Here is a 24,562-nt window from a genome sequence, read left to right as displayed (position 1 = left end):
ACGGGGGTTAGGGTTTTGGGATTAAATATTTATGTTGAGTATTTTTATTGATTTAATATTTATGATGGCTTAAATAGGTACTCGGGCACCAGCTGACCCTCAGGAGGGACTTTTGAAAGGTCCAGCTAGCTTGGACACTCAGTGAGTGGACTTTTGTTTTATGCAATTAAGTTTCATTATTTGATCTTGAATAAGTATTATTGACTATTGCTTTCCAAGCATGATTAATTGGATTTAAATATTTTTATTTATTTATTTATATATTGCCATGTTTGAAATGCAAAGGGCTTAGAAAGTAAGAGTTGAGATGATTATCGGTTTGAATGGTTTGATGAGGAATAAAACTATAGTTTTTAAGAAAGGCATGTATTTTATTTTAAAAAACACCATGGATACCCAAGGTTACCTTCATAATAGATGTTGCCTTCGGAATAAAAGTTGCCTTCGGATAAATTGGTTGCCTTCGGTTTATAGTTGCCTTCTGTTTTGTCAGTGCGCTTGACATTTGCCCCACGAGTTTCGGACACGCCTGGACCGTGGGAGCGAGGAATGCGGATCAGGTTGACCAAATGTCTCCTGAGTCCAGCGAGGATTGCGGCTCGGGTGACTTCGTGTTTCCCGAGGCCTACGAGGACGTGTCGCTTTGGTAGCAAGAGGAATCGAAGGAAAATAAAGGAATTGACAGAAAATGAAGGAATTGACGAAAACTAAAGGAATTGATGGAAAATAAGGGATTTGACGGATAAATATGGGAATTCACGGATATAAAATGGGTATACCTAGGTGGTAGAGAAATATTTATTTTTCAACATTTAAACTGTTTGATGATTTCTGTGAGTGTGAATGATTATATAAATATAAATATGCGTGTTTGTCTTCTGTACGAATATAGTATGCAGAATGGGTTTTCTAACCGTTTTTGCAGTGGGGTTAGTATGTTCATATGCTATTTTCCAAACCTTTATTTTTTGTCCACTCACATTTTTCAATGTTTTGCGCCCCTAGGAATTAGGCGTGCACTAGAGCGCTACCACCGGGCAGTCTCCGCACCACACTCTCTCTCTCTCTCTATATATATATATATATATCTTGTGTAGGATTTCTTTTGAAATCATACTGTGCTATTGTAAATTCTTGAATTCGTTGCTTTGATGAATTGCCCTAGGACTTTTTGTATGGCCTGAGGCCATTTAATTTGGTTGAACTGGTTAGATGTAAATTGAATGCATGCTGGCAGTTGGGATATATATATATATGCTTTTGACAGGTTGAAATGTTTGGAATGATCAAATTACAAGGGAGGTTCTGCCGAATTTTTGGCAGAAGTCGATTTGGTAATAAACTCGAATTTTTAACTAGAAGGGCAATTTAGTCATTGTGCTCGGCACTCGCCAGGTGTTGGACACGCACAAGGTTCGGCTTGGATTCCAAAGTGGAATTTAGGTCAGGTCCTATCAAATCTTATAGGCTTTGAATATCAAACAAAAGGTTTACAGAAAGCAGCCAAAAGTTGGGACCAGCTTTAACCATTATCTCCAAGGCCATGTACAATTGCATGCTCTAGCTAGCTGTTGGGTAGGATTCGATCGATTCTTAGCGTAGGTAATTCGATTTACGAATTGAAATTTGGCCAGTTTTGGGATCGTGATTCCGGCCACCTCCGGTCAGTTTTTGGGGTAGGTCCAAGAACAAAACTGGCTCCAAATAGGGTGTTATACCTAGGATAGGAGTTTAGAGCCGTGGTTTTGAGATTTTTCGACGATGCGTAATCGCTTTGGGCACCCAGCGCTGCCAGCGCGTGGGCGAGGGTAGTAAAGTTGCACTTTGTCTCAATGAGATCTTTAGATTGTCACGAGTGCGTAGGATTTTGCGGATCTCAATTCGGACGTCGTTTGTCTATTGAACGGATATCACCTATTGCGCGTTATCCGGGTTCGATAGGTTGGGACTGTTGGATGGTCTCAAATTTAATATATGTTAATCTAGGTATTTCTAGGATTGTGTAGAAATTCACGGATCTTGAATCGGAGCCCCGGATGTTCCGATTAATAATTTAAAGTTTATGTTTTATATTAACCGTCAGATCATGCGATCGTGAGCGATCTGACCGTCTGATCTGGACTAAACTTGCAGAATGAGTGTCCTATACCTTGTAGAACCCATAGGAACCTTCGGATCGGAATTTGGAGGTCGTGGGCCCCGTGGGCCCGTTTGACCAAGTTTGGGTAGTTTGACTCTTGGTTGACCTTGAGTCTTTCGAGGTAGTTTATCCTTGCTAGAAGGATCATAATGACCCTAATGACTGGTCTTGAGCGTTGTTGAGCTGTGTTGACTAAGTTGGGATTTTTAGAGTGTTAATTTGTATATAGGAAACTTTTAGATATTATTTTAAATAATGAAAATTATGAAAATTCATGTTTATGTGAATGATCGTTGGTCTAGAAATAATATTATTTTTATGATTAATTACGTTGCAGTCTACTATAGACTGGTATCATTAAAATGGGAATACCTCTAGTATTAGTTTAGATAAGTGAGAGAATGTCAGTATGAAGTGCTATACGCACTACCCTAGGTACCTCCCCGGATTTTGGTTACATTACAAGTACCACCCTGTGAAAGTTAGATCCCACGTGGGGTAGGTTATTCGGCGTGTGGACAGGCCACATACGTGGCGTTGGTAGTACCGGCGTATGGGGAGATTACTTGACAATATATTGAGGTCGCACGTGGTGTAGGTTATTCGACGTGTTGACAGACCCCATACGTGGCGTTGGTTGTACCGGCGTATGGGGAGATATGTGATATGATGTTGAGGTCTTGCGTGGCGTAGGTTATCCGGCATTGAGACAGACCCTATACATGGCGTTGGTTGTACCGGTGTATGGGGAGATATGTGATATTATGGTGAGGTCGCACGTGGCGTAGGTTATCCGGCGTGTTGACAGACCCCATATGTGGCGTTGGTTGTACCGGCGAATGAGGAGATATGTGATATGATGTTGAGGTCTCGCGTGGCGTGGTTATCCGGCCTTAAGACAGACCCCATACGTGGCGTTGGTTGTACCGGCGTATGAAGAGATATGTGATATTATGGTGAGGTCGCACGTGGCATAGGTTATCCGGCGTGTTGAGAGGCCCCATACATGGATTTGGTAGTACCGATGTATGGGGAGATTATGTGATAATATGGTGAGGTCGCACGTGGCGTAGGTTATCCGGCGTGTTGACAGACCCCATATGTGGCGTTGGTAGTACCGGCGTATGGGGAGATAATGTGAAATACAGAGAAATGAATAAAGGTATTGCCTATGTGTGGAATTTGATTTTAGGAAAGAACTACGTGTGGCTTGATCCCTCAGTAAGGGTACATAGGCAACCTAAGGTTACTAGGTGCAGCCGCAGACTAAATGTTAGTCCTGTTGTTCTATTGAGGTTGGTTCGGACCTTGTCATTGGTCCTGAAATTGAGGTGAAAATGAGATGCCATCTTGTTAGGAGGTTTAAATTTTGTGCGTTTAATATTTGGGAATTTAGATGATGGAAATCGCATTTGACGTTCATAAATTTTTGAGTTTATATTTGCATTGTTTAGAGTTTGTTGGTAAATATTGCGAATTATTGGAAGGCCGATGGCCGTTTATGTGAATTACATGAAATTATATTTTGCGTGCTGCCAGTTGTGGATATAAAATGTATTTTATGCAGGTTGAAAATTTGGGCAATGTTCAATTTACAGGGGAGACTCTGCCGAAATTTCGGTAGAAAGTCTCGTACCCTTTTTTCATTTCGGGGTGATGTCAGGAATTTCCATAGGATTCGTCTCGGGTTTCGGGAAATTCTGGGCCGGTCCTGTCAGCAAGAATGCCGACATCTATCATAGTTATGACAAACTTTTAGCTAGATTTCACGCCTATCATAAGTCTACTGAAGAATCCAAGTCCGAAGCTGCCATGGATGCGTACAAGTTGGGCTACTTGGACTGCACAAATGGACATGATCCCTTCTACGCCATTGGAGATGAAGACATCAAGATGCTCTACCTTGACTTGCCCCCTGTGCAAAGTGAGGAGGCTAATGCTGCGAACGCCAAAGGAGCTGAAGAGGTTGTCAACCTGCTTTGAAGTATGGCTATGTGAAGTGCTATAATTATGATGCATAAACTTTCATGGCAACACTTTAGTTAAAGAAGTATGATCAAACATTTCATATGCATCACTATTAGTAAGAGAAAGTACAAGCTTTAACAAATTTTTATTTTTCAAAAGTTAAAGGAATTTTGTGATTTTGCAAACAAATATGAGTGAATTTATGAGCCCCAATTGCTTAGGAATAAAAAATTTTCATCAAAAGGGAGAGGACACACCTGGAATAGCTCCTAGAAACCTCTGATCGCGAATGGAATGGATCGTAATTGATTTGGAATGAAATTAGAACATTCTGGAAAATGGACCCTTAGCGACGAAAAATCTGATGAACACCGTCGCTGAAAACCTTTAGCAACGAAAAATCTGATGAACAGTCGTCGCTAAAACCCTTTTGTGACGAAAAAGCTTCATATTTCTGGCCAAATTGCAGCTGGCCTTTTTTGGGTTTTAGGCCACTTTTTTAGCTTCAAATCTTCCTAAAACATCATGTAAACCACTTGAGACCCCAAAACCTGTTTCAAATCATCATATTAACCATTCTAAACATGTTGGTGACTTCAAATTTACCTGAAAAACATCAAAAAAGAAAAGAGGTAAAAATTTTCATTTTGACCAAAATAAGAACATAATAACCTGTTTTGCTATTTTCTGGGTTTTAAAGTCATCTAATGACCAAAACAACTTCTGTAACACATCTGCAGCATCTTGCAATCATCTTGGGACTAGAAAAAGTCGAGAAATGTTCTTCGAAACACAAAATCCTTTCTTTGGAACATAAAATCTTTTTTTTTTTTTCTTTTTTTCTTTATGACTCAAAACTCAATTGACAATAAAAACACAAAATTCCACACCCCCAAACCTAAACTAAACATTGTCCTCAATGGTTAAATTAAATGCATGTAATGAGTAGTAAAGGCATAGAAGGATGAAAAATAAAATTGAACAGAAAGGAACGAAGGTACCTAGTTGAGTTGCCTCCCAACAAGCGCTTGGTTTATAGTCCCCAGCCTGACTTTTGGAATGATTTCACCCGGGATCATGGAGAGCGAAGGTCTTCTTTTGTTGATTGCAATTTTCTTCCAAGTATATTTGCAAAGTAAGGGTTGGTGTGGCAATGGTGCTTGGGATGGCCTTTGTTTCCAATGAGTTCACCATTTTGTGCACGCGTGTGGCTCTTCTCCTACCTCTATCTTATGGACCAAACTTTCTTTTAGTGGATCTTTTGGGTAGTCCGCAATTGTGGTCGAGCAACATGATCTACTGCTTCTAAATGGAAACAATACTCCGAATCAATGGGATACTTGGTTGCATCAAAAACTTTGAATTCCATCTCTTGATCGGCATCTCATAGGATCAAAGAACCTTTTTCTACATCAATTATTATTCTTCTAGTAATGAGGAATGGGCGGCCTAAAATAATTGGAGTGTCGACATCTTCTTCTATATCCAAAACTATGAAATCAGTTGGGAATATGAATTTATCCACCTTCACTAGTGCATCTTCAAGAATGCCGTGAGGATATGTAAGTGATCTATCCGCCATCTGCAAAGAAATATTAGTTTTCTTAATTTCCCCCAAACCAATTCTTTTAGCTACAGACAAAGGCATTAAATTAATACTAGAACCTAGATCACACAATGCTCTTTGAAAAGAAATAGTGCCAATTGTGCAAGGAACAAAAAAATCTCCTTGGATCCTTTCGCTTAGGTGGTAGTTGACTTTGTACTACTGCGCTACACTCCTTTGTCAATTCCACCATCTCTGTATTTTCCAAACTTCTCTTTTTTGCTTAAGATGTCCTTGATGAACTTTCCATAGTTCGGCATTTGGTCTAGTGCTTCACCAAATGGAATGGTAATTTTCAATTTCCTAAAAATTTCAAGAAATTTGGAGAACTGTGCATCCTTCTTATTTTTCTTCAAGCGTTATGGAAACGGAATTGGCGGAACTTAAGATTTTGGATGGTGTAGAAATGGGGCGTGGCCAAGTGGTAAGGCAATGGGTTTTGGTCCCGCTATTTGGAGGCCGAAGCTGTGGGATGTTGCTCAATTTTTGCTGAATTTTCTGCGGAGCTTACAACGGCAAGTAGGCTATTTTCTTCAGGTTTTTCTATATCTCTCAACTGCTGGTGGTGCTTTTCCACGTCCAAATCTACAGCGATTTTGATGGGTCTCCCATTTCGAAGTATGATTGCCTTCACATGTTCTTGAATCTTCAGATTAATCTCGGGTTGGCTTGGTAATACTTCATGATTTCTTCCACTCAATGCATTAGCTAGTTGACCCATTTGAACTTCTAAATTTCTGATGGAAGCAGCGTGGTTTTGTAGGGTCGTCTCCGTCCTACTCATGATTTGATTTGTATTTGTGGAGAGCTATGCGATTATGTCTTCCAAGTTATTTTTCTTCTCTTGTGGTTAAAAACCTGGTGGTTTTTGTACGTTCTGATTATTGCTCAATGAAAAATTGAGGTGCCTTTGCCATCCCGGATTGTATGTGTTGGAGAATGGATCATTGCCGGGACGTCTATAGGTAATCACCATATTGGCTTGTTCTTGTAGAAATTCTGGAAAATCAACCCCATGAGGACAAGATATGGTGGCATGACCGGGAACAGCACAAATGGAGCAAATCTCTTGTGTTGGTGCTCTTCCATTCATAGCAAGCAAGGCGTCCAATGTACTGGTCATAGCGTCAACCTGCTCTTATTTTCGTGATAAAATTCCTTGTGTCATCTCCAATTGGCCTTGCTCTAAAATTCCTCCGAAAAGTTGATTTTCCCTTAAAAACCTTTTAAGAGTGCAGAAAAGCTGAAAATCAGAAAAGTAAAGTAATAAGCCATTTTTAAATCTAATTCTCCTACAAAACCTAAGTAAAAAGAGTACATAAATGAGTATATTTATGGACTTATCAGCGGTAGCTGAACAGGATGGAGTATAAGATGATGCAACCGATGAGGTGGTGGCAGATGTCATAAACCAGGCATGCGGAGCTGCTGAGAACGTGGTTGATCAGGTGGATGCTGAAGAGGCTGCATATCAGGGATCTCCTGCTGGCATTTCGGAGTAGACAAAGACTCCTTATTTCTTTTCAGCTTTTGTAGTCTGTTTTTTTTTATAGAATAATTGGTCTTGTTTGACCATCTTCTTTTGTTTGAACTTGGCCGGTTGGTCACTTTGCTATGGAAATTTCAGTCTTTATCTTTTCAACTTCAATTTTCATATTGTCTTGAGAACTGCTTGAGTAACCAGCTAGTGTCTTGGTTGTACATTTCCCTTGGGACTTTGCCAAAAGTTAGGGTCCCCCTTGAGTTACTCCAGGCGTGTTCTGCATTTTCCAAAAAAACGCTTAAGACGCTTCTGGTCACTGCCCTGCGTCTCCCTTAGGACGCTGCTTATGGATAACTGTATGACTATCCTGCCCTTTTAGGAAATGGATAGGAACCTGGATACCTCCCTTAGGAAATTCCTGGCGCACCCTGCGGCTCCTTTAGGACGCTACTTTTAGGGCTGCGTCTCCCGAAGGACGCTTCTGGTCGTCGCCTTGCGTCTCCCTTCGGATGCTTTTTATGGGCAACTGTATGACTATCTTGTCCCCTTATGAAATGGATAGGAACCTGGATACTTCCTTTAAGAAATTCCTGCCACATCCTACGTCTCCCTAAGAACGCTTCTTTGTGGGTTATGTCTCCCGAAGGACGCTTCTGCTTGTCGCCCTGCATCTCCTGAAGGATGCTTCTAGTTGTCGTCATGCGTCTCTCAAAGGACGCTTCTAGTTGTTGCCTTGCGTCTCCCGAAGGACGCTAATTATGGGCGACTGTTTGTTTTTTTTTGGGATACTCTGGAATAAGAAACTAAACTTTTATTGATGTTCATGAGATTACATCGCTTTATTCGAAGTGGAAATAACTGAATAAAGAAATCGAAAACTCCAGCAGTTGCTTCCCTTTTTCAGAAATGTGCAGTACTCAGTCATCTGTTGGGGATTGAGCAGGTAGAAGGAAGCGTCATGGATAGTATCTTTGGAGGTGGCAGGCATTCCATTGTCGCGGAATCTCCTTCCTTTCTGTGGTGTCAAGCGTATAGCTTCCTTTTCCCCCAGACCGGCTGATTACGTAAGGGCCTTCCCAATTGGGTTTCATCTTTTTAGATCCTTGTCTTTGTGCAGTGATGAAGGCCTTTCTTAGCAAAAGGTCACCTAGTTGAAATTGTCTGAACTTGGCTCTTTTGTCGTAGTAAGACTTCAACCGCTGTTGATAGGAGACGACTCAGACAATGGCCTTCTCGTGCTCGCCTTCAAGTAAGTCAAGGTTGAGCCTCATCTGCTCGGAGTTCTGCTTAATACTGCCAACTTCAATGCCTATAGAGGGGATAGTGACGTGAGGAGGAATGATCGCTTCAGTTCCGTAGGCGAGGGAAAACGGGGTTTAGCCAGTTGATCTTTGCTTGGTGGTACGATAAGCCCATAGTACTCCAGGGAGCTCATCTACCCATTTTCCTTCGGTGCATTCTAACCTCTTTTTTAGACAATCCAATATTATCTTATTGGATGCCTCGGCCTGGCGGTTGCCTTGAGGATATCTTCGGGTAGATAGATGCTGCTTGATGCCATACTTTTTGAAAAAGGCGGTGATCTGCTTGCCAATGAATGGCGAGCCATTGTCAATAACTAGTGATTGTGGCAAGCCAAACTGGCATATAATGTGTCTCCAGATAAATCGTTCCACATCGGCTTCTTTAGTAGAGGATAGAGCTTTGGCCCATTTAGTAAAATAATCAGTGGCGACAATCATCATTTCTTTATTGGCAGGTGCCGCTGGCATGGGGCCTACCAAGTCGATGGCCCATTGCCTGAAAGGCCACAGACTGTTTTGGAGATGGTAGATTTCGGCAGGCAGATTAGGAACTGGTTTGTACCGTTGGCAGCAATCACATCTTTTGACATATTTAGTGAAGTCATGGCGCATATTAGGCCAGAAATAGCCTACATTTAGACCCTTCTGGGCGAGTGACCTGCCCCCAGAGTGGTTGCCACACTCGCCATCGTGAATTTTTCAGAGGACCTCAAGTGTTTGAGGGTATTTTATGCAAGTGAGATGAGGGCTGGAGTATGATCTGCGAATGAGCTTGTCGCCTTGCATGTAATATCTCGCGGCTTTCTGTTGGACCTTCCTAGCTTCGAACTTATCCGTTGGCAGATTTCCATTCACTAAGTAGTCAATAATGAGGTCTTGCCAGCTGGGGTCTTCATCGATCTGCATTGAGTCGATTGGCTCTATTTCTTCGATGCTTGGCCAGTCAAGGTGTTCAACTGGGATGGAGCATCTGAACTGGGTGACCAGTGCTGATCCTAGGCTCGCCAACGCATTTGCATTAGTGTTCTCTGCCCGTGGAACTTGTTGGATGGTGAAAGTGGGGAATTCTTTCAAAATTCATTGAACTTTGTCGAGGTACTGGACCATTCTTGGATGCCTTGTCATGTACTCGCCTAAGGCTTGATTCATGATCAGTTGGGAGTCTGAGTAGATGGCTAATCTCTTTATCGACAGTTCTTTCGCTAGGCGCAATCCTACAAGCAGTGCCTCATATTCTGCCTCGTTGTTTGAAGCAGAAAAGCCTAGTATGATAGCTTGTTCCAACAAAGTTCCGTCTGGGGTGATTATGACGATGCCTGCCCCCGCTACTTTGTGGGGGTAGGTGTCGCCTGCTTTTTCATTGCTTTTCGTGACCATTTTCTCTTTTTCGGCTATTGGAGTAAACTCTACAACAAAATCTGCTAAAGCTTGGGCTTTTATAGCAGTCTTCGGTTGGAAGAAGAGGTCGTATTGACTGAGTTTGATAGCCCATTTCATGAGTCGCTGAGAAGTGTCGGAGCTGTGGCGAATCGATCTCAAAGAAAATTCTGTCATGACAATTATCCGGTGTGCTTGATAATAGGGCCTTAGTTTTCTCACAGAAACCAGAAGCGAAAAAATAAGCTTCTCTATTTTCAGATAGCGAGTCTCTACGTTGAGGAGAGCTTTTGAAGTGTAGAATACCAGATGTTGTGCCACCAGCTCCTCTCGGATGAGAGCTGAGCTGACAGCTGAGTCGGACACCGCCAGGTAGATTTACAAGTCTTCGCCTGGTATCAGTTTTGAAAGTAAGGGAGGTGAAGTTAGGTAGGTTTTTAAGTTTTGAAAAGCTACTTCACACTCGTCATCCCACTTGTCTTTGTGTCCTTTCTTCAAGGCTTTGAAAAATCGCCTGCACTTGTCGGTACATCTTGAGAGGAATCGGTTGAGAGCTGCCACTCTACCCATTAGACTTTGTATCTCCTTTGTTAGCGGCTTGATCGAGCAGCCTTTTAGATAGGATAGCGAAAGAAATGTCTAGCAAGCGGGGTTGGGTACTCCCGTATCCCCCGCAGCAGCCATGTGGCAGGTGACTTCATGTTGAGTATAGCCTTGATTTGATTTAGATGTGCCTTAATTCCTCTTTGGGTGACTAAGTATCCTAGGAATCAGCCGGACGAGACTCCAAACGTGCATTTGCTTGGGTTCAACTTCATGTTGTATTTTCGGAGTCGGCTGAATGCCTCGGCAAGGTTCTTGATGTGGTCTGCTCACTCAAGAGCTTTGACTAACATGTCGTCTATGTAGACCTCCATAGTCTTGCCCTTGAAAATTTTGTTCACCAGCCTTTGGTAGGTTGCTTCGGTGTTCTTCAGCCCAAAGGTCATGACTTTGTAGCAGTATGTACCTCTTTCGATGATGAAGGAGGTCTTTGCCTTGTAGTCTTCATGCATCATGATTTGATTGTAGCCGGAGTAGGCGTCCATGAAGCTTAGCAGTTGATTGCCGGAAGTTGAATCGAAGAGCTGATCAATTCTTGGCAGTGGAAAGTTGTCTTTAGGGCACGCCTTATTGAGGTCGGTGTAGTCGACGCACATTCTTCATAGGCCTTTGTCGTTCTTTGCTACTAGAACAATGTTTGCCGGCCATTCTGTGTAGGAGACTTCTTCAATGAAACCGGCAGCTAGAAGCTTGTCGATCAAGGGGGCGAAATTACATCTCTTCTGCACTACAGGCTTGATAGCTGGGTTGATGTGTAGGCAATGGCAGATGATTTGGGAATTGATGTCAGGCATGTCGGATAGTGACCATGCAAATACGTCTTTGTTGTTCTAGAGAAAGGCTGCAAGCTCTGCCTTTTCCTCCTGGCTTAGGAGGGAGCCGATCCGCGCTTTTCTCTCTAGCTTGTTAGGATCAAGGGGTACTAGCTCAACGTCCTCCTCGGGCTTCCATCCTTCTTCAGGAGAGACCTCCAGAAGGATTCCTTCGACTTGGTCCTAATTCTTTGATTGCTATTGGGGAGTAGTTATTCCCTTTCCTCTTTGGTTTGCTCGGCCCTCAAGAAGGGGATCTGCTTTCTCCTCTGCTTGTTTTACTCCCTTTAGATATGCCTAATTCATAGGGAGGAACTATGTTTGCTTGCTTCTCTTCAGCCCTTGAGCTGAGCATTTCCTCGCCATTGCCTGATCGCTGTTGATCTGGCCGATACCGCCCCCAGGGATTGGATAACTGATGTGTGGCGGAGGTGCCGACATTGATCTTGCTGATCCATGGTTTGCCCAGAATGCCATTGTATGGTGCGACTTCATCAATGACTAAGAATGTTTGCGAGCTGATTACAGGTGGGGAGTATACGTCGAGATCTATTATGCCCATGGTAACCGTTGTTGTGCCATTAAAGCCAGTCAGCGACTTGGCTGATTTGTTGATCTTTGTCTATAAGCCCATCTGTTGGATGACTACCAATTGTAGAATGTTGGCTGCACTGCCCTCGTCTGCATGGATTCGGTCAACCATGGCCTGAGCAATTTCAATGTTGATGACAAGGGCGTCGTTGTGTGGTTGATCAAGGCCGATTAGATCTTTCTTTTGGAAGCCGATCACAGTGGGAGACTAGTAGGGATCTGGGAGATCATGGTGGCTTATTTGATCTTTCTTTTCTTTTCTTTCTTGGTCAGTCCGGACTCCTCGGAGTTGGCTAGGATTGTGTTAATCCTTATGACCTTCTGGGGTGGCTCCTTGGCGGTATCGCGGTCCTTAATCTGCTGGATGGCCTGCTTCTTGATGAACTCCGTGCAGTGATCTTCTCTCACGAATTCTTCGAGGTGCGCTTTCCAAGCAAAGCAATTATTCATATTGTGCCCGTGTGTCGCATGGAAAGCACAATACTTTCTGGTATCCCTTTTATTCGGATCTCCTTTCAAGGGTGGCAGTCTTTTTACCAAGGTTTGTCCTTTACTTGGGCTAAAATTTGATGTATAAGGATGAAGAACTTGGTGTAGTTCTCTTTTGTCATAGCGTCTCCTTATGGGCACTACCTGTCTTTGTCTTTGTCCTTGTCCCTGCTGCCAAGCCTGTCTCTTCTTTGGTCTGCCCGCTTGGTCGGCCGATCTTCCTACTCAGTGGACTTCTTTGCGACGATTCAATCGTCATCCCAGAGTGCGTAGCTTTCCGCAGTCATGAAGACCTCTGCCAGAGTCTGGCTAGGAGTGATAGTCAGCTCGCGGTATAAGTCATGTTCTGCTGGAAGACCTTTCTTGAATGCAGAGGATGCAATTCGGTCATCGCACCCTACGATGTTGGCCTTTTCTGCTTTGAATCTCTTGATGTAATCTCGAAGGGATTCGTAGGGCTTCTTGCGCAGGTTGTACAGGTAGTCAGGGTTCTTCTTTATCGTCCGATAAGAAGTGTATTCTTTAGTGAAGACGTAAGTAAGCTCTTTAAAGCTGCTGATTAATCCGGATGGCAGGGTATGGAACCAATCCTGAGCTGCTCCTCGCAAAGTCATTGCAAACACTTTGCACATTAGCGAGTCTTCAGCTTTGTAGAGGATCATAAGACTCTTGAAATGCTTCAGATGGCTTTCGAGATCGGAATCCCCTTTGAAGCATATGGCTTTGAGAATCGTTTCAAGTGAGCAGCTTGCTCGATTTCAGCTGTGCAATGTGAGGAGTTTGCTGGGTCTACCTCAACACGTAGTGCATCTTCAAAATTTTCGCCAATCTTTAAGTCTTGAAGTAGGTTATTCACAAGCTTCTCAACTTCTTCTGCACACATGCCTGGTCGATCACGTTGATGACCTTCGCGATTTAGTTGATGCTGATTGACTTCTTCATTGGTTTGCGAGGGTCGACCTTCTTGGTTGCGCTACCTAGGCGGCATGTTGGTAGACTGCGTTTGCTAAGGATTTTCTGTAACTTGGCGACGAGAATTGGTTCTTCGAGAGCGAGCAGTGGAGCACCTTTCTTCACGGTCCTCATTGTGTGGGCTACCAGGTTGACCTTCCTGGGGGCCTAGCCTTTCGTGAATATTTCTCTGCGAGCAGGCAGCGGAGGTCAACCTGGTAACCCACACAATAAGTATAGAGGGGCGGATGGCTTAGGTGCCTTTCTTCACGATCCTCGTTGCGATGGTTGTCAGTTTGACATCCCTGGGAGCCTAGCCTTTCATGAACATTTCCCTACAGACCTAAGCGAGCATGGATGTTAGGTCTTAGGCCCAGCCTATCGAGCATGTTGGTCTTTAAATTCAATCTGGATGGGAGACTTCGTCTGCTCTGAGTATGGCTTGCAAATGCTTGCGACATGTCGGCAAGCTGATCGCGTTGTTATGCATCTCCTTGTCTACTTACTCTTACTCGACCTGCTTGGTACACATCGAACTGCCTATCGGCGAGTTCATCCATCCTTCTCTCTTCGCCCTATTGTCCAAGGCCAAGGTTTTGAGCCAAGTTTATTTGGTTGAGGAGCTGCTTCATCAAATTGTTTTGGTCGTCCATTTTCTGAGTTAGCTGGTCAACGCTCAGATTAAGGTCTACTTGACTTCGTGGATAAAGAGGAGAGAAATGTGTGGAGCCCAATTGCACACGAGCTAGGGTTTCATTGGATGTGTACGTGGGAGCATGCGTCAAGCGTGGAGGCAATGGAGGGAATGCTTGAAGTTGCTCCAAGATTGGGCCAAAGTTGGCGGTGGTAGTGAGCCCACTTTGATGTGAGGTTCCACCATGCTTGACAACGGTACTATGAAGGTGGCTAGATCCAGCCAGGGGGCCTTGAGATGGTACGACGATGGTAGAAGCCGGTGATGTGGTCCTAGTTGCTAGTCCGGTGGGTGGCACGATGGTTCCAGTCACATGGGGTGGCTGCTGTGGTGTGGCAACAAGGGTTTGTTGCAGGGTTCATAGCGGTGAGAGGCGATGGAGCCGCCATGTCAATCGCGGGATGGGAGGAGTAGCTTTGGGCCGTCACGAATTGAGACATCGTGGTAGTTTTGCTCATCGTGCCCTAGCTTCCAAACGTGGTTGTTTGGAAGGCTTCGGCACGCGTTGAGTATAACTTGTGCTCTCAATGAAAGCACCAAATGTTTGTGCAAATAATCTCGCGGGAGAATATTCGCTTCTAGATCCTTCAACCTTCGATCTTCCTTCTCTCTCTGCCTCGATTCCTGTAAAAAAAGATTTGAGTAAATAGACCACACCCCGGGGTGTTGGCCAAAGGCCCTCCGATGCCTAAGTCAGTTAGAGTGTTTATAGGAAAACAATAGCTAAGCAAAGGGTACGCAGTTGTATGTATGGTGTGAATTGGGCGATCGGAGCCGTGTGTGGTGGCCGGAGCCGTGTGGAGAAAATATGGAGAGTGGAGAGGGAGAGAGAGCTTCAGGTATTTTTCTCGGGTATTACGAGTAGGTTTAGATGTAGGTTTAGATGTACCTTGAATGATGAATGGGGTCGTCTATTTATAGGAGCATCGGGGCTAGGGTTTCATGGAGAATATGATGAGTTTATTCTCTACCCAAATTCGTAGGGATCGAGTTGGACTTAGATAATATATGATTTAAAGATATTATCTCTTTTTATGAAGATAATATCTGAATTAAATGATATTATCTCTTTTTATGAAGATAATATCTGAATTAATGATATTATCTTCTCTTTATTAGGATAATATATGAATTAATGATAATATCATATTAATTCATATATTTATCCCAATTAATTAATTAGCTAGATAAACTGGTTCAATTAATTAATTTAAGAGATAATCTTCTTTTCCACATGGCGTGCTGTGATTGGAGACGAAAATACTTACTCCCACAATCAGCATTTATCAACTATCTTAAAATGACAATACAATCAAAAGACTAAGAAAAACAGAAACGAAATTATATCCAATTAGTTCATGGAATGAAGATTCATAAACCTCTAAAACTAGCCATTCCATAGCAACCACTTGACATCTGCTGTACACATTGCTTCCTACATGGAAATCCCTTTTCCACACATTGAAATGGTCATCAGAAAGGTCTATTTAGAAGGTAATTATGATGCGTCCTGCTTTGACATGTCTCAATTACATTGTTATTGAAGTACCAATAGGGGGTGTGGGTTAGCTTTAAGTTTGACCTCTAAGAAACTTCGCAGTTTCTCTAATACATTCATTTCTAGACAAATCACTTGCAGCAAAAAATAATGATAATAATAATTAGTGCTGTTTTCGGTTCGGTTACCGCACCGATCAACGGCAACCAGTTACCATCTGACACCCTTCGGAATGAACATTCTGCCTACCGCAACCGGTTTCACAGGTTGCGGTTTACCGCACTACGGTTGAACCGCAATGTCGGCTAGTTCAGTTCAGTTGTGGGCTTACCGTGAAGCCCAATTTGTTTTCAGTTTCAAGCCCTGTTTTGCAGATTTTGCCCAATTTGTTAAAGCCTTTTTAGTTTCACGCCATTTGTTTCAACTTTCAAACCTTTGTTTATACTAGTTTTAGGCCACCTAACTTTTGTCATTCAAAACTTTTGATTATCAAGCATCATATCATATCATCGAATTATGATACATAAGTAAAACTTAATAAGAAGTTACAACTCTCAAATACAAATTGAAGTGCAATGAAAACTTTAATAAGTTACAACCCAAATAGAAAATGAAGTGCAATGAAAACGTAATTAAAATTAAATTACAACCCAAATATGAAATGATTAATGAAGTGCAATGAGAATATTTAAAATTAATTACAACCCAAATATGAAATGTGCAATGAAAACTTAAATTGTTACAACAAAGTTTGTGGAACAAAACAAACCATGGTGTCTCTCACAACTCAAAATTTGATGAGTCTCAAATAGTAGGTAATGATAATGTGGAATCAAATCGAGGAGGTAGTGTTGTAGAAGTTTGAGTACCGGCCACATCTAGTAAAAAAACAAGCAAAACAAGTAAATTATGTTGAAAAACCAAACATGAATGTTAAAAAAAGAAGATAGAAACATAATTTATTTAAAACAAAATAGTAGATTATGTCTTACTTGCTTCAAGTATTTCAAGTTCTTTATAGAATGCAAGCTCTTCATCCGTTGGTTCCTTGTAGAAGCAAAATTCATCCGCCCTAAGCCAATCACTAGTACTAGCCTCTACCATTTTAGGTGTCAATGAACTTTTAAAAGGATCAACAATCCTCTTGCCTAGGCTAAAGGCATTCTCACTAGCAACGGTTGAGCTTGGGATTGTAAAGATATCCTTGGCAATCTTTGAAATTGGATATCTACTCTCATTGCCTTTCCACCAATTCAAGAGTTTGAAACCTTTGGTAAAAGGGTTTTCAAAAGGGTCGGTCAAGTATTTATCCACTTCATTGGATATTTCCACAAGTTGTTCCTCCTTCCTTTGTTGCACAAGTTGATGAAACATTTTGGTTTGAACATCATGATAGCCTTCAAGATCATTTCCAACATTCTCATCTTCGCCTTCATTCATTGGTTGGCTCACTAAGCCATCCGCCCCTCTATACTCATTATACAAATTGAACAAGCATGTTCTCACTTCACGCACAACCTCATCTATCTTGTTATCTTCGGCCTTGAGATTTTGGAAGCTTATCTTAAGCATTTGAAGTTTAAATCTTGGGTCTAGCACTAATGCTACAAAAATCATCTTGTTCACATTTTCAAAACTCCCTCAATACTTGTCAAACTTCTTCTTCATTGATGAAGCCACCCTTTGCAAGATCGCATCTCTAGAATCACTCATTTTGAGTTCAATCTCAACTTGTAAACTAACCAATTCATGGAAAATTATATTGGATGTAACCGTTTTGGTTGCACTTAGTTTCAAGGTTGTGTCATAGAATTTCTTAAGAAAGTGAACAAATGAGATTGACTTCTCCCAATCTTCATTACTCGGAGGACCCACTCTCTTCATCCCATCCTTATCTATCTCCTCAAAGTAAGCTTGAAAAGCTACATTTTCCGCCGCCATCCTATTGAACACGATCTTGTACTTGAAAGCACAATCAAGCATTTTATAGGTTGAATTCCACCTTGTCGCCACATCCATTGGCACATTTGCCATCCCATCTATTCTCATCTCCAAGGAATGGTCCCTAAAAGAATCTAACCTTGATGGGGATGAGTGAATATATTTTACACAATTCCTTATCCCCTCGATTGAGCTAAGAAGCTCCTTCAACCCATCCTTAACAATCAAGTTAAGGATATGACATGCACACCTCAAGTGCAAATACTTCCCATCAAGCAAAAGGTTATTGAAATCCTTCATCCTATTTCTCACATACACAACCGGCCCATCATTTGCCGAAGCATTGTCAACCGTAATGGTAAACAATTTTTCAATCCCCCAAGCATTCAAGCATGCACATAAAGTCTTGCCTATGTCAATACCCTTGTGACTGGTGATCTTTGTGAAATTGATAATTCTTTTATGCAAATTCCACTCACTGTCCATGAAATGGGCTATGACTACCATGTAGTTGATGTTTTGGATCGAAGTCCAAGTATCAGTTGTGATACTTACCCTGTGATTACCTATCACACTCATTATTTTGGCCTCCTCAACTAAAAACAAATCCCATACTCCACAGCTATCTTTTGTCTATTAGGGATCTTGAACTTAGGGTTTAACTCATACACAAACTCCTTAAACCCTCCACCCTCAACATGCCTAAAAGGGATCTCATCCCTAATGACATACCTCACACATTTGGCTTCACACCTTTGTTGATTAAAGGTGTGGGGAACCAATTGAGCTTGACCGCGCATAGTGACATTTGTCAAGATCGATTGAGTTCTATCTCCACTCTCAAAAAGAGGAGAGAGCTTGGATCTCTTCTCTAGGTGATTTCTTATACCGGTTGTCCCATTTTTCCTAGAATCACCCGGCATCTCTAATTTGCAATAGTTGCAAACTGCAAGTACCTTATTGATCCCATTATCATCTTTCTTGTGGACTTTCTTGCAGTGTTGCCACACCACAGATATTGGGGGTTTCCTCTTCCCTCCCACGATACCTGAGTCTACTTGTGATTGGGTTTCGGTTTCTGTTTCTATTTGGGATTGGGATTGGGGTTCTGTTCACATCCTGAGGCATTAGTGTTGGATTGGCCAGACTCCATCTTATCCTAAAAACAAAAGACACCATAACGAAAAACAATCACACACAACCTAACCAACCAGCAGACTACACACAGGAAACACAAGAACAACCTAACCAACCAGCAGCTACAAAAACATAAAAACACACCAATATATTTATACAAAACCTAACCAACCAGTAGCTTCAACAACATGTTCTCACACCAATATATTCATACAAAACCTAACCAACCAGCGGCTACAAAAACATAAACACAAATAAATAAATAAAACACCAGCAGCTTCAAATCAAAACAAAAACAGATTCTTTCAATTTCAAATTATGCTTCAATTGTGATTTTGATTTATACGTGAATTTAAGCTTTGGCACAAAAGCAGCAGCAGGAGCTCACACTAGCTCTCTGTCCATAATTAAGAGAAACAATATGTACCAAAAAAAAAAAAACCCTAATACAGATTACAGAACCCTAAAAACTCTAACATAAACCCTAAATATCGAAACCCCCACTTAACAGAAACCCCTATTCGAAAATCCCCAATTCATATCCTAAACAAACCCTAAATAAAACCCTAATTAATTTCATCCTTTACAAACTAACAAATTAGCAATTACAGAAACATAAAGAGAGAAAGAGAGTGGCGATAAGAAAGAAGAGAGAAAAAAGAAGAGAAAAAGAGATGGACAGAGAGGCAATCCAATTCTTTTTTTTTTCTTACCAGATATCGGATCGGAGGAGAGGAGAAACGAGAACAAGAGGAGGCGAAGACCTCGTTAACACAGAGGCGAAGATGTCGCCAGATCGAAATAGAGGAGAGAAGAGAACGACCGGAGAGGAGAGGGTTTGAAGGGTTTGGCTAAAATGAGTTGAAAATGAGATAGAGATCGAAGGGTTTGGCGAAGAAGAAGAGTTCAGGTGATTATGTGTAGCCGGTTCTAGTATAATCCCATAGAACTCTCCATTATAACCAATCAAATTCTAACATGTGTAATTTAAATAATAATTAATAAATAATATACATATATCGGTTCGGTCGGTAACCGGCGGTTTGGGGAAATTTGATACTGCTTCCGTGTCTGAGACGCTTCGGCTCGGTAATAAAAACCGGACCACCGTTGACTTTCCGATCATAGCGGTTTACCGCCCGGAACAAAGGGTCAGAAACCGCCGATTTTTGGTTTTTTGGGTATAACCGCACATACCTAATAATAATAATAAAGTTGGAGACTTTTATTTCACTATAAGCCAGCGACCAAAACCACGACAAGTATAAGAGCAAGGGAGCTGCCTTGTAAGCAGTGTCCACCACATGCTTGAAAGAAGGCTTGAGAGGAAGAGGCATGTCGACCCAAATGCCATTCGCAAATGACAAGCGGGGCCTACCGCTCAGGGACCAGTCGAAGAAGATGATGGAGATGAGCTCGGCCGTGAAGGAGTTGAGGTGATCCGCGGACTTAGACTTGAGGAAGGAGAGCAGCTGGTCTTGTGTGGGGCCTTTCGACCCGACGATGATCAGGCTGAGCACCATGTGAATGGACAGCGGCGAGTAGACCAGGTTCGATTCCTTGCCCTTAGTCTGAGGTAGCTTCTTGGTCAGTCCCAAAGCGACGTCGTTCTGGTTGCGGATGCTTTCTCTTAGATCCATTGTTGCTGTGCGCATGGTCGGATGAAATTTCAGTTGTTTACAGCCTATACGAGACGAGCTTAGGATGTAGAAGAGAAGGAGAGGAGTGATCTCTATGAAAAGAAGGCGTGAAGAGGAACCAGGATAGGAAGGAGACGACGCACCAAGAGAAGAGAAAGCGTGAAAATAAATTGGGGTATTTTTGGAAGTTTGTAAAATTCATTAAAACCCAGCACTTCTCAAATCCGATTGCCGCATAATCAGAAAATGAAAGCAGCTCATTAGCTGCTTTCCTTTATTGCTTTCTCACACAACAATTTTTAATAACAAGTGATTTTCTCTTAGGTTACCAAACAGGCTGAGCTTCCTAAATTTTTTTTAAAATCACTTATTATCCCAAATCACAATGCCAAACGGGTACTAAATAGAATTTAAAGTTAAGATTTATGATCTCCAAATTCCATGTTTTTTCCCACGCGGAATTTCTATGGTTTTTTTAATCCAAACACAGGAATTGGTTCATGTCAATTTAGAAATTCTAATTTTTGTCAAAATCGCAAGTTTATTTCCCTCATCCAAACGCATTGTTAAAGAATTAAACCTTGATGCCTTGGTATTTTTATCATTGATATTCCAATTTTAACTCAATCTCTATAATATCCAATTCAAATCACCTTCTCACTTTTGTTGTCGTTTTCATTTTGGTATGTTTAATTGCGTCTTTGTGTTCAAACTTTTTCCTAAATGCTCATCGAGGATAGGATACTTGGACTTCCAAGATTATTATTACCCAAAAACTTGTTGCAAAGTCCAAGTATTGTATATTCAAGGAGCATATAGTGAAAGTTTTGAACACAAAGAAGCAAGTAAACGTACCAAAATAAAGGTGACAACAAAAATAAAAATGTAATTTGATTTGAATACTGTTGAGATTGAGTTTAAGATCGAATTAGTGATGGAAATTCAAATGCACGAAAATTCAGTTCTTTAAGAAAGACATGTTTTTTACTCTTTAATCCAAATTATAACTTGATTAAAATTATCACAGAGAAACTTTAATCAGAAGATTAAGAAATTAAAATCAATTTAATTTTACAATATTTGTCTTTTATTAATGATTTTTTAGAAAAATTGAACTGCTCAATATCGGTTCTTATAAATTAAAAAGTGCTGAGCCAGTTCTTAACAATGAGAAAAATACAATTGAACTCATGAAAAGATAATAGCACTTAACATAAATTATAGTAAAAGAACATGAAAATATTAAACAACCAAAAATAAAAGGAATTAGAAAATTTTCATCACATATGCTGGATCAAAGAACAATGCACACTACAAGAAAATCAAGTATTTATGGAGGGCATATATTGGGCGCCGTAAAAAAAAAATTCCTCTATTTTTAACGGCGTGCACTGATTTTTGTTATGGCGTGCCAGCAACGTGCGCCGTAATACCATTTATGGCATTCTTTTTTATGCATGCCATTACCATCATTGGCGTGCTCGCCGTGAAATCCAATTTTTTCCCTTGAGGTTTTTTCGCGTGCCACTCTTTTTTTCACCAAACATGAGTTTGGTGCTTGTTATTCTTTCCAGAAACCCTAGTATACTCTCTCCAACCCTAACCTAGGGATGGCAATGGGTCGAGTAAGGGCTGGGTATGACAATACCATCCCCATCCCCGCTCTCCACCCCCGTCCCCATCCCCCTTTAATAGGTTTCGGGGAATCCCCCTACCCATCCCCATCGGGGGACTATCTCCCATACCTGCCCCGAATCCTCAATTTTTTTTCCAAAAAAAAAAATTATCATACATTTTAACATTAAGTTTCATATTAAATTATCATTCAACACATCCAAATTAACTATAAAGTTCAACTCCACTATTCAAAATTACATCAATTCAATTTGACAAAACACACACACACACACACACACATATAATCCAAATCTTCATCATGATCATATTACAAATATTGAAATCTCACAAAAATAAATAAGTCTACATTTTGATAAAAAGTAAGTACAAATATTATAATTACTAGCCTCTCCGCACGCGTTTCCGCGCCTGCGAGAGGATTTTTTTAAAAATTAAAAAAATTATTTTAGAATTAAAAAAAGATAATGGGTAGTTGTGTTTCAGAAAAATAGGATTCATTATCTAATTTTTCTTTTAATTTTAAGTTTTTTTAATATGAAAAAGTGTGAATTTGCCATATTATCCTCTTTTAATTCTTATTGTTTGGATTAACCAAGGGCATTTTTTGGTATTTTGAATGTTTCACTATTCTCTGCCTTTTGCTTTATATATATAGATAAACATAAGGTTTTTAACTATAGATGTCCCTGAATTTTGCCCCCAGTTGCAATCGGGTCCGTGAACTTTTTTGAGGCAATTACATCCTTTAACTTCACAAGTTGTTCCAATTGGGTCCTGCCATCCAAGTCCGTTTATTTGTCTGTCAAAATGAGGGGTAAAAGCGTTCTTTTGAGCTGCATTGGTAATTATTTTAAGGGTTTTAAACTATGGACATCCCTGAACTTTGCCCCCAGTTGCAATTGGGTCCGTAAACTTTTTTTTTTTTATAGGCAATTACATCCTTTAACTCGACAAGTAGTTCCAATTGGCACGTGTTCTTGTTGTAAGGGGTATATTGGAGTTTTCACGATGACCAGCTCCATGTCCACAAACCTATTCAACCCCACCCTCTCGCTATCATGTGCATTGTTTGCTGCCCTCTTCTTTGCAGTCTTCTCCAATACAAACTTGAGGTTCCTCTTGAAATTCTCAAACCTCCTCTCACTCTCTCCAGCATGCATATACACCTTTCCATGCTTTTGCTTCCAGAGCCTAAAGAGCTCCACCACTCTCTCTTCTACAGGGAAGTTGTTGAGCACTTCATTGTGCTCCACTATGGAGTATTCACTTGGGAGGCTATTGCAAGAAGAGAAGCATGCTAGCAAAAGCAAAAACAATTACCTCTGCATCTCAAAAGGACGCTTTTACCTAGGCCTGTGCTGTTATACCGAAAAAACCAAAAATCGGCAGTTTTCGACCGTTTGTTCCAAGTGGTAAACAATTACCTCTGCATCTCAAAAGGACGCTTTTACCTAGGCCTGTGCTGTTATACCGAAAAAACCAAAAATCGGCGGTTTTCGACCGTTTGTTCCAAGTGGTAAACCGCGTTGACCGGAAAGTCAACGGCCGTCCGATTTTTATTACTAAGCCGAAAGGTCTCGGACACGGAAGCGGTATCAAATTTTCCCAAACCGCCAGTTAACGACCGAACCGATATATATACATATATATATATATTTATTATTTATTATTTATTATTTAAATTACACGTGTCAGCATTTGATTGGTTATAATGGAGAGTTCTATGGGATTATACTAGAACCGGCTACACAGAATCACCCGAACTCTTCTTCTTCGCCAAACCCTTTGGTCTCTCTCTCATTTTCAGCTCATTTTAGCCAAACCCTTCGAACCCTCTCTTCTCTGGTCGTTCTCTTCTCTCCTCTGTTCCGATCCGGTGACATCTTCGCCTCTGTGTTGACGAGGTCTTCGCCTCCTCTTATTCTCGTCTCTCCTCTCCTCTGATCCGATATCTGGTAAGACAAAACTAAAAAGAATTGGATTGCCTTTGTCTCTGTCTCTCTGTCTATCTCTTTTTCTCTTCTTTCTTATCGCCTCTCTCTTTCTCTCTTTATGTTTCTATAATTGCTAATTTGTTAGTTTGTAAAGGATGAAATTAATTAGGGTTTTATTTAGGGTTTGTTTAGGATATGAATTGGGGATTTTCGAATAGGGATTTTTGTTAATTGGGGGTTTCGATATTTAAGGTTTATGTTAGAGTTTTTAGATGGTTTTGTAATCTGTACTAGGGTTTTATTTTTTTTGGTACTTACTATTTCTGTTAATTGTGGACAGAGAGCTGGTGTGAGCTGCTACTTTTTGTGTTGGTGTGAGCTGATGCTGCTGCTTTTGTGTTAAAGCTTAAATTCAGGTATAAATCAAAATCACAATTGAAGCATAATTTGAAATTGAATGAATCTATTTTTGTTTCGATTTGAAGCTGCTGGTGTTTTATTTATTATTTATTTTCTGTTTTTGTAGCTGCTGGTTGGTTAGGTTTTGTATGAATATATTGGTGTGAGAACATGTTGTTGTAGCTGCTAGTTGGTTAGGTTTTGTATAAATATATTGATGTGTTTTTATGTTTTTGTAGCTGCTGGTTGGTTAGGTTGTTATTGTGTTTTCTGTGTGTAGTCGTCTGGCTGGTTATGTGGTGTGTGATTGTTTTTCGTTATGGTGTCTTTTATTTTTAGGATAGATGGAGTCTAGCC

General features: G+C 41.1%; 1 protein-coding gene across 1 annotated transcript; it reads right to left on the bottom strand.

Annotated features, from left to right (window-relative positions):
- Positions 17,158-17,964, bottom strand: LOC18765989 (zinc finger BED domain-containing protein RICESLEEPER 2). The gene has a single exon (XM_020559981.1). The coding sequence runs from the start codon at positions 17,962-17,964 to the stop codon at positions 17,158-17,160; it is 807 nt and encodes a 268-aa protein (XP_020415570.1).

This window comes from Prunus persica, chromosome G3, assembly GCF_000346465.2.
Source record: "Prunus persica cultivar Lovell chromosome G3, Prunus_persica_NCBIv2, whole genome shotgun sequence".
Lineage (NCBI taxonomy): Eukaryota > Viridiplantae > Streptophyta > Magnoliopsida > Rosales > Rosaceae > Prunus > Prunus persica.
The sequence above is the reverse complement of the archived record's forward strand: the minus strand, read 5'-3'. Positions and strand labels throughout refer to the sequence as shown.